Source organism: Halyomorpha halys, unplaced genomic scaffold (assembly GCF_000696795.3).
Source record: "Halyomorpha halys isolate HHAL.00 unplaced genomic scaffold, Hhal_1.1 Scaffold1191.1, whole genome shotgun sequence".
NCBI lineage: Eukaryota > Metazoa > Arthropoda > Insecta > Hemiptera > Pentatomidae > Halyomorpha > Halyomorpha halys.
The window spans coordinates 109,893-121,370 of record NW_027112192.1 but is presented as its reverse complement, the minus strand read 5'-3'; the positions used below and the strand labels follow the sequence as shown (position 1 = coordinate 121,370).

At 40.4% G+C, this 11,478-nt stretch overlaps 1 protein-coding gene across 2 annotated transcripts in view; it reads left to right on the top strand.

The window, feature by feature from the left end:
• Window positions 1-11,478, top strand: part of LOC106688748 (vascular endothelial growth factor receptor 1) — a 199,842-nt gene that overhangs the window by 95,356 nt on the left and 93,008 nt on the right. For both annotated transcript variants that reach the window (XM_067050193.1, XM_067050194.1), the window contains exons 13-14: window positions 2,986-3,140; window positions 3,382-3,507. In XM_067050193.1, coding sequence (XP_066906294.1) covers window positions 2,986-3,140; window positions 3,382-3,507 — 281 coding nt within the window. The remainder of the gene's footprint in view (window positions 1-2,985; window positions 3,141-3,381; window positions 3,508-11,478) is intronic.

Genomic DNA, 11,478 nt, shown 5'->3' with positions numbered 1-11,478 from the left:
TTTATTGAGTGTCTTTGATCAGCTGAGGAAACTAAAGTGACCACTATGATGAAACAATGTCTCGGATATGATGATGGATTCTCAGGATTGATACTTAAGTTTTTGAATGATTTTTTTTTTCTTTTGGTTTTTGTTATTTTCTGAATTATTTGAACACATATTGTAAAAAAATACTTTTAAAATTTTGAATAGTGTTTGATACTTTTTACCTTTAGGATTAAAAAATTCCCTGAAATGAATTTTCCTTTATTTTGAAATTCAATGTACAAACAGATTCCATAATAAAAGTACTTCATTCTATTGAAAATTCCAGAATTTTCTGTGCTGAAGAAGAACTGAAGAAGATTAGAAAATCAACAATACCCTCAAACGATAGACTACTTGCTACTGTTATGAAAATCAAATAAAAATTTCTATAATTATAGAGGTTAGGGGAGTGCACCTCTATACTGAGACACCCTGTATGTATACATATTGCTTATGTATCTTTATGTATGTATATATATATAAGTTATAGTCTGAGTCAGCTGTTACTTCGATGTCAGCTGACTGAGGGGATCAGCTGATCGAATGTATATAAAGAGATGTACCGAACCCAATAAAGGCAGTATGTTACAGCAGTTCAAGCGTGTTAGATCTTATTCCTTCTTCTATTTTAGACATTTTGCTTTCGCCGATACTTAAGTTATATATATATATATACATACTTCCATACTTGATTTATAGAGATATAGGTGTCAGAATAATAACTTTCCAGAAGTGAAGGGCTTAGAGCGTATTCCAAATCATTCATCTTAAAAAAAAGTCATAATCAATCATTATGATCTGTGAATGGCTCTTTTGTCTGAAACATTACAAGTAGGATGTCCCTACTAATCCCATAGTACCCTAAAGAGAGGTACTAGAGAGAAATGCATTATTTAGCCATGCTGCCCAAATACATTGGGTTGCTACATTATATAGCATACCAATCAATCCATGGTCGAATATATATACATTACATACATTCATATTACATACATTCACATGACATACAACAAAAAAGAAAAACAAATTTTTCCCACAGTTTCCTTTTAAAATCAATACTAATCTACACAATAAATACAAATATTTTAATTTTTTCTCTTTTAGTTTTTTCTATTTCACTAGTTCATTTCATTTCAAAATTTTATTTCATTTAATTGACAAATTTAAATAAAATATTAAAAATAATAGTCACAGAAGTAGATTAGTTTACAGAAAAACAAATAAATAAATACATTTAAAAAAAAAACAAAAAAAAACTAATATATAGATTTAAAAAAAAATAAAGAAGAAAAAGTTAGTTAAAAGAAATACTTGAATGAATAAATAAGTTAAAATAAATAAATAATAAAATAATTTAATGAATAAATAAGGTAAGGGAATAAATAAGCTGAGACAAAAATCGACAGGTCCACAAACAGAAATAAATAAATAAAACAACGAATAATCTCAGAGCTAATTCCTATGCAGGTGATGATGTATGATACCTAGGGAGTCCAAAATAATATATTCCGCCAAGATAGCTATATTCCCGATGCTAACACCTTGGTCTTCTAAGAAGCTCCTTGTTCTATCTGGTACTGTTCCACAAGATCCAAACCAGAGGCCTCTCATGGTGAACTCTCTCTCTCTGAAGGTCTCATGAAAATTTCCTTGAAGCAAAGGGATGCATTGTTTATATATTTTCTTCACATCCCTTTCCACCTGTTTGAAGTCATTACTCTTAAATCTTCCGTTGGATCCAAGACCAGAGCTGTGTCTCCCATTTTAGAGAATCCCACAATATCGGCGTATCTTATGGATCCGTCTCATCGAAGCAGATGAAGTCTTTTTTTCCAAGGAACTTCATAAATTCTTCTTTGCCCTGTGGTGCCAGCATTTTATAAGGAGGGAGTTGTTGGAGCATTTTCCCAGCACATGTTTCAGACTATGCCGCATTAGCGATAGAGGGACCCAACTTCTCCTTGTTGTCTATTGGCTTCTGACTCCACGCAGGGGTGCATAGTTGATATTTAGTTTCAGAGCATTCGCCCATTATGACCCCGAGAGTACCTGCTTCTTATACAAATATATCTTAGCTTTAGGAGTCTCTTTGAAATGACGAACACCAATACCCTGCCATCTCCCATTGGCCCATTCTTCGAAAGCATTCTCACTTAACAACTGTTGTAGATCTCTCACACTTTAGTAGCCCTGATCCACATCCAGTATATCGGCACATGCCGCGATATCAGCTTCATAATTGAATGTAGACTGGAATAGGGCATCTGGAACATTCAACTGTCGCTGGGCAATGGACCAATGCTGGAGAAAAGCTTCCCATTGACAGCGGATAAGACCCAGTCCTCGATACCTCCTGGATATCGATATTCTCCAATATCACAGGACATATCTTTGTAAAGGGTGCAGTCTGGAGAGGGTAAGGCCTGTGAACAAGTATTGGTTGACAACATTGATCTTTTGTTCCGGTTTGAGCAAGTATGAGCTCACTAATTTATCAAGATTATTAGTTAACTTCGTCACCACCTCTTCTCCAAATACTAGCTCTCCCGAGAATGTTCATCCCAGATATTTGATGGTGTCATCGGCTTTTGCCGTTTGGATGACCTCTGTATTCTCAAGGGAGAGCTTTATTGACCGCAACTCTCCTTTGTCCATTATGGTACCCACACTTTTCTTTGGATTTATTGCCAAACCAATCTCCACAAGCAGCCTCTGGACACTATTTATAATTCTTTCCGCAAAACCCCTGTCACACGCCGTTACAGCCTGATCATCTGCAAACCCTGTGATACTCTCTTGGTTACTTCTTAGGTCATATCCAAATTTCTTAGAAAACTACTGAGCTCAGAGTATTAGTATAGTATTAGATAAACAAAGGTCACTTCAGCATACAACTCATTTGTATGTATATATATTTGTATTTGACATCAACCATTTGTTTTTAAACATATTTTTTAGGTGAAGATGGGTATTTATTGAACAGGGATGCTGAAATTCTTGCTGAATATCATGGAGATTATAGAATAAATAGTGTAAGACCAATATGCACTCAAGATCTTTTTTGTTGGGGTTATCAAGTAGCCAAAGGCATGGGCTATTTGGCATCCAGGAAGGTAATCATATTTTGTCTTTTTTTGATTCTGTCATTATTTTATTTTCATACTGTTCATATTTTAAATAGATTAATTGTAGTTTGATAAAAAAGTTTTGTTAGAATATTGATCTTCATAAATAATAAATTAAACAGCAAGTTCTTAGTTAATATTATTTTTTTTTTAGTTATGAGCAATAGATCATAAAAGTCTTTAAATTGTCCGGTGAATTCTTCCATTAATTAATCATATTAATTTATAGGTACTTCATGGTGACCTTGCTGCAAGAAATGTATTGTTAGCTGAAGGGAACATAGTCAAGATATGTGATTTTGGATTAGCTAAATCAATGTATTCCAGAGAGAATTATAAGAACAAAAAACGTGACGTAAGTATGAAGTTTGTTTCATTATTTAATTATGAATAGAATAACAGAATAAATAAAATTTTAAGGAATACAAGATAATTTTTTTTACTACTTAAAATAACCAAATTATGGGAGTCCTAACTTTGTAACTTAATCAATCTTTAGAATGTAATTACTTGATTAATTTTTTTTATTCATTTCTTAGATTGTTCATTATGATCATTATTTCCATAAAAAACTTAATTATCACAAAAACCTTACAATTTGTACAAAAATAATTATAATTTATGGATTAAAATTTTTTATAATACTGTTTTTTTAATTATCTGTTTTGTGTAAATTGTAAAGGTCTTATAATGGATCTTTTATTTACCAAAGCAAAACAACACATCTTCATTATGAATAGGCATACAATAGATATAGATGGCAGATGCCTTCATGATTAAGTATAAGTCTCGATTTAGTAACAGAGGGCATGAGTAAGTACAAAATAAATGCTAGACTGGCATTTCAACACTTTTTATATTGGAATGTTTTAGCATGAGGCATCATATTTCACCCTAAATTAATATTTGAAATTAAAACCGCTTCAAAATTTATGTTCAACATACATTCAAATTATATAATCACTTCAATTGAAGATCTACCTTGCCCTAGTAGACTTCATAGTCAGACACATTGAAGTACTCTAATTCGAAGTATTCTGAACAGAATTTCCCTTTGCCAGAAACTACTACTTTGGGAAAAATTTGGAAGTTGAGCAAAGAATATTGACTGTGGCTTGAGAAGCAGTTAAGTTTGTGTTAGTAAGTCATCTATTTGAAGCATTAGTTGGCAATCTATGACTCATGGGTCACTAAGTTATTAATTTGGAAATTTCAAATTACCCATGGGTGTTATGTAAACAATATATTATATATTGAGTTCACTGTCTGCATTTCATTTTACATCCCCTTTTCTCTTTTTGAGTTTTGAATCCATTAAGTCTTAACTGGTCGAAACCTGGGATTTTTGGATACCGAAACAATTTCCAGATAGAGGAATTAAATAATTTTTTAAAGGGGGCGATTACCTGATGGGATGAATAGAAGCTAAGATGTTTGAAAATCAGCTCAATAGCGAGGACGCAAAATCATGGAAAGTAGTGGGGGTCTGTAGTGTAAAAAGAAGTATTTTGAATCAAATTCAAGGAGATGAGGACACACCTTGGGGCGTCTTTAAAGAGTGACTGGAAAAAGCATTTGAAGGGGGCAAGTGGTCCCCAGAAGAGGATATATTTACAATGTTCCAGGAAACAAAGAAGCCGAGGCAGTCCAACAGGCAGTATGCTGGTGTTATCCTGGCATGGTTCAACAGGCTAACAGAGAAATATATAGAAATGTTGGATATGGAAGAAGTGTGGGGCCAGATGGGATGTTTAGCAATAATTTTAAAGGTCCAACTGGCAAATGAGATAGGAAAAAAGGAAGGACTGCCAAGTGAACGCTCATTTGTACAGTTCGCACAGGAGTTAATTGATGCTAACGCCAGAGAGGAAGAGTCCCGGATGGAGGTAGAGGAACAGGGATGGACCAGAGTCGTTTACCAGTGTCTCAGAATTAATATGCCCCATGGTGGAAAAGGGAATATTGAGATAATCCAAAGGAAATGACAGGAAACGCAGAGGTGTGATAAGTTGAGGGACATATAACCCAACATTGCCCCTATATGTAGTTATAATCAGGAAAAACGAAGTAGTAATGACCGTCTAGAAGACCGCAAGTGCCATGGAAGTGGTAAATTTGGACACATGGTAGCAAAATGCCCTCACACCCGATGTTTTGAATGTGGAGCAGAAGGACATATAGCCTGACAGTGTCCCAATATGTAACGGCGGAGGGAGTAGAATCAGCCTGAACCCATGGTGATCAACGCACAGAAATTATGGAGGAAGAAAATCTCTCGAAGGACGAACGGATCCGCGAGTGAAGGAACAGAATTGTCTGAAATCTCAGAGAAATAAATTGAAGCAAGAGACTCTGGGCGAGAGAATGGTCAGCAAGGCAAGAGGAAGACTTGGAGAAACAGCTAGGTTACGAGGGGAGTTCTGAGGAATGTACCCACTGAGGGCCGATCGCACGTTGGAGAACCATCATGTGAGAGGAGAGCACAGCGGTTGGCCTATTATACGACCGAAGGAAAGAGTAAGCTGTCTGGAGTATACTGGAAGCTCAAATACGATTGTCTGCCAAGAGGCCCTTGAGAGGCTGAGTGGCAAAGAGGGACCTTCAGTTCAGACTATGTAACTGTCAGTTGATCACTCTGGGTGGGCCCTTCAGCATTAAAGGGGAAAAAGAAATGGAATAGGGTAATTAGGGGTCTAAGGGAGAGAAGGTAACAGTCCATGTAATGGGAAAAATACCCTGAGCTGAGACTATCAAATAATCATTGACTGCGATATATTAGAAAAGGTGGGAGCAAAGATAAAAAATAGTGGGATATTAGAATCGGAGGGAAGAGGTTCAGTTGTCAGAAATTCGTGGATGACTGTAAAGCAAGAGTGGGTGTGATTACCCAGAGAGAGAGCTGGAAAGAGGCAATACTGAACAAATATGATGACAGGGAGAAAGACAGGGAGCACGATAGTAGTGGCACCAAATATAGCTCATAACATCCGGAAATGCATTGAGCAGTTACAACGGGAACCGGTTCTTGCATTCCCCGACTTCAAGAAACAGTTTACTCTCACAACGGATAAAATCAAGTATGCTCTAGGAGCAGTGTATGCACAGAAGACTGAAGGAGGATAGCATTCTGTAGCTTATGCCAGTCGGCGTCTCACAGAACCGGGAGCCAGATACAGTGCCTTAGAACGGGAACTTCAAGGAATCGTGTGGGCAGTGGAGCAATTCCAGCCCTAGCAAAGGCAATATAGTTGCAAACTGACTCGCAAGGGCAATAATAGTCAATGCGATCGAGGATAATCAGGAAAAACCATCTGAACATGCTAGACAGTTCTTGTGAGAGTGGACCCCTGAAGAAGATCAACCAGGCACAGAGAAATCGGAAAACAGAGGCATCCGGAGATGAAGACTCAACAGTGGAAAGACCAGTTGAGATGGAAGAGATTGATGAAATCATGAATGATAAACGTCGCCAAATCATATGGAAAACCACAACCTCAGGGCTACTGAAGATGGAGCTTGGAAAATACGGCAGCAGCAATATTAGCCATCTGGTCATGAAAAGAGATGAAAATCTTCGAGGTGGTGTGGAAGTTTAACACCCCGGGATATCCAAAGAGCCAAGGAGAAATCAAAAAGCTCCACAGTACCCTCAGTGACCACCTGTGGGTATAGCAGTTAAAAAAGGGGCTAGAGCCAGAGGAAGCAATGGAGCGAGTGATTGCAGCATACAATCATTCCATACAGTAGGTCATGGAGTTTTCTTCTTCTTTCCCGATTATTTTTGGACTGTCTGAACGTCGAATGAATTACCAAGATACAGCGATTTTTTTTTATGTAAAAAAAAAAAAGTCGGTTCTCCATTCTTCTGGTATTTCTTCATTCTCCCAAACGTCCATAAGCATTTCCATGAATTTCTTTCTGAAGTCTTCACTCGTCAACTTCCACATTTTTGCCAGGTCTTATTATTTTTAAGTGATTTTATTACTTCCTCTATTTCTTCTTCATCCGGTGGGTCTGAATCTATGTTTTGTGGGGTGATTTTCTCTATCACCAATTTCTCATTAGGTTTTTCACAGTTTAGGAGGTTTTCGAAATATTCTGCTAGAATTTCAGTTTTCTTCATTTAGGGCTAGAGTTCCGTCTTTTCTCTGCATTACTAGCCTTGGGGGGGGGGAGGGGGTATACCCTTCAATTTTTCCCTTGAATGTCTTGTAAAAGAGTCTAGTTTCGTTCCTCTTGAAATTTTCCTCCATTTCTGGTTGTGGAATTTTCTTTTCGATGTTCTCATTATTTTATGTGCTTCTCTTCTTACCTTTTTATTTCTTTTGATTTTTTGAGGTTTTGTGCTGGTTCCATGATTTCCATGCTTCCAACCTTTTCCTGATGGAATTTTCGCATTCTATGTTCCACAATACTTTCTTCTTGTTGAGGTTCCGTTATGCTAGCTCTCTTGTTAAATAAACTTCTGTTCAATTTTGTGTTAATTCCTGTACCTTTTCTTTTACCAGGACTCGTCTGTCCACTGATATTGCTTTTTTCTTAGGCTAAGTTCTCTTAACTATATATATATATATATATATATATATACATAAACTTACGAGCTCTTCTCGTAGCAAGCATCTAAAGATCGTTGCTCCACCCAGTCTAAGATATCTTCTAGTTGCGGTATCGGGTATCTCTCGTCTACCATGTTCTCATTAAGGCCCCTGTAATCAATTACTACCCTATATTTTTCTCCCTTGTCTCCCGGTGTGCCCTTCTTCCGCCTTGCCCATAGAGGGCTGTTGTATGGGGAGGTACTATCATCTACGATGATACCCTGTTTTTTCAGATTATCTAACTCTTCCGGTAAGCGCATCTGGATACCTCCTCCCTTTTACGTAAGTAATTTTATCTTGTTTCAGAGGGATTTGGTGCATTGTTTGTCCGGTCGCCCCCAGTAACTCTCCCTCCTTGAAGAAAATATCTGCATATTTGTCCTTTATTGTCTCCAATTCCTCCCCCCTCCTTGGATCGCACCTATCCGTTTGGCTTCTCCCATTCGAAGCTCGTGTCACCGATATCTCCTCTTCCCCAACCGAGTCCTCCAAAGGCCCTTGTTATTCCTAATCCTCGCACTGGCCTTTCCTAATAAATCGCAACCTATAATAGTCTGATATTCACGGGGCATTTTCTCCACGATATGAACCCTAAATATCCCTTCTCCGATCCCCCATTCCCGTAAATCAATGTCCGCCTCCCCTTCTACTCTACAGGGCCCACCCAGGGTAATTAATTGACAATGATATATCTGAACATCCATCTGGAGTTTCCTCTCACCGCCGCTCAGCTTCCTCAGCGCCTCCCGGCACAGGATGGTGTGGGAGCTCCCTGTGTCCATGAGGCATCTCACGCCGCTCACCTTGATGATAGGCAGACCTCTGATCTCTCCTTTGATATTGAAAACCTCTAATGTGCGGTCGCTCCTCTCCTGGCACCCACCTCAACTCTCTTGCCTTGATCTCCTTCCCTCACTTACTCGGCGCCATCTACTGCTTGGCGGTTTATTGCCTCGTCCTTCTCTTCCTTCCCCCTCTGTTCCTGAGGCTTCTGATGCTTCTGAGGTTTCACTAGAGGACTCACTACACACTCAGGTCTAGTCCTCTCGTCTTTTCCGCCGTATCCGCTGGAAATTTATTTCCATCGGTTCCCCTGGTTCCGTCTCTGCCCTTTTGTACATATAAGGGCACTGTCGTGCTATGTGGCCTTCATTGCCGCACTCAAAGCACCTAGTGAGGGGGGATTGGGCCACCAGGTGTCCTACTTTTCCGCACCCATGGCACTTCCTGTCTTCTTTCCCTCCTCCATTCCGTATTCTGCCCTGGTTCGGCCGCCTTTCTCTACCCGTGCCTCTATCTTTACCACTATCCCTGGGTTCTCTTTTCTTCCATGGTGTTGATGGAATCCTTGTGCGGTGGTATGGTACTCTGTTCCATTCTCCATCATCAACATCCATCATTGCTACCTCCTCTCTAGCGCTCACGTCGATCATGTATTGAGCACATTCCACGAAAGTGCGGTCCCGTGGTAAACCTTCCCTTTTATTCGTCTCCTTAGCTAGTTGCACCTTCATTATGGAGTCGAAAAAATTTATCTTCCAACTGACAACATCCGCTCCAAGAGTCTTTCTCATCTTTTCTGTGGTCAGATTAAACTGTCTTAACAGCGTGGCTGCGTACTGTCCGTTAGACTGCCCGTGCTTTCTCCTCTCCCGCAGCATGTAGAAAATGTCTTCCTCCGGGGACCATCTGCCTCCTCCATAGGCCTTCTTTAATCTTTCCTTCACTACTGGCCATGCTGTTTCCTCTGCTGAAGGGCTGTTTGAATATGGTTCAAAACCCTTCGCTTGACCCGGCATATGAGTGCTGCCCTGAGGGAAATTGCGTCATTCTTGTCCAGCAACTCCTCTGAGACCTTGGCTGCCAACCTCTCCATGATGCGATCTTCACCTTTAATAAAGTGATTTAACTCACCGATTTCGCCTGAGAACCACTCCATATTCAATCGGTAAGTTTTTATGAAAAAGATTTAGAAGAGAGAAAAAAAATCTTCGTGCAGTGAAAAATATTCAATCAGTATCCGGGTCTCAGCACCACTTACGAGCTCTTGGACTGAAAGGCTTGAAGAAAAAGGAAAAGATGGAACAGAATTAAACCGCACGCTTACTAGAAAGATACTGTTTTATGATCTCTGTGATGCTATAGACATTATTAAGGTTTGTTTACATGGGGAGTTAGGATTAGTGTTGTATACAGGCCTTGTCCATCCATAACTTATACAACACTATATACAACACTAATCCTAACTCCCCATGTAAACCTAAATAATGTGCTGCCTTGAGGGAAATCGCGTCATTTTTGTCCAGCAACTCCTCTGAGACCTTGGCTGCCAACCTCTCTATGATGCGATCTCCACCTTTAATAAAGTGATTTAACTCACCAATTTCGCCTGAGAACTGCTCCAAGTCACAAGGAATCAATCAAGACCATGGAAGAGAAGAGAACCCAGAGATAGTGGTAAAGACAGAGGCACGGGTAGAGAAAGGCGGCCGAACCAGGGCAGAATACGCAATGGAAGAGGGAAAGAAGACAGAAAGTGCCATGGGTGCGGAAAAGTAGGACACCTGGTGGCCCAATGCCCCCGCACTAGGTGGTTTGAGTGGGGCAACGAAGGCCACATAGCACGACAGTGCCCTTACATCTACAGAAGGGCAGAGACGGGACCAGGGGAACTGATGGAAATAAATTTTCAGCGGATACGGCGGAAAAACTGTGAGGACTATAGACCTAGTGAGTCCTCTACCGAAACCTCAGAAGCATCGGAAGCCTCAGGAACAGAGGAGGAAGGAAGAGGAGGACGAGGCAATAAACCGCCAAGCAGTAGATGGCGTCGAGTAAGTGAGGGAAGGAGATCAAGGCAAGAGAGTTGAGGTGGGTGCCAGGAGAGGGGCGACCGCACATTAGAGGTTTTCAATATCAAAGGAGAGATCAGCGGTCTGCCTATCATCAAGGTGAGCGGCGTGAGATGCCTCGTTGGCACGGGGAGCTCCCACACCATCCTGTGCCGGGAGGCGCTGAGGAAGCTGAGCGGCGGTGAGAGGAAACTCCAGATGGATGTTCAGGTATGTCATTATCAATTAATCACCCTGGGTGGGCCCTGTAGAGTAGAAGGGGAGGCGGACATTGATTTACGGGAATGGGGGATCAAAGAAGGGGTATTGAGGGTTCATATCGTGGAGAAAATGCCCCGTGAATATCAGGCTATTATAGGTTGCGATCTACTAGGGAAGGCAAGTGCGGGAATTAGTAATTACAAGGGCCTGTGGCGGATTCGGTGGGGGAAGAGGAGGTATCGGTGTCGCGAGCTTCGAATAGGGGAAACCAAACGGATAGGTGCGATCCAAGGAGGGGGGAGGGGAATTGGAGACAGGAAATAAATAAATACGCTGATATTTTCTTCATGGAGGGAGAGTCACTGGGGGCGACCGGACAAACAATGCACCAAATCCCCCTGAAACAAGATAAAATTACTTACGTTAAAGAGAGAAGGTATCCACATCCACTCAGACAGCATATTTCGGAAGAGCTAGATAATCTAAAAAAACAGGGTATCATCGTAGATAGTACCTCCCCATACATTAGCCCCCTATGGGCAGTGCGGAAGAAGGGCACACCGGGAGACAAGAGAGAAAAATATAGGGTAGTAATTGATTACCGGGGCCTTAATGAGAACACAGTAGACGAGAGATACCCGATACCGCGACTAGAAGATATCTTAGACTGGGTGG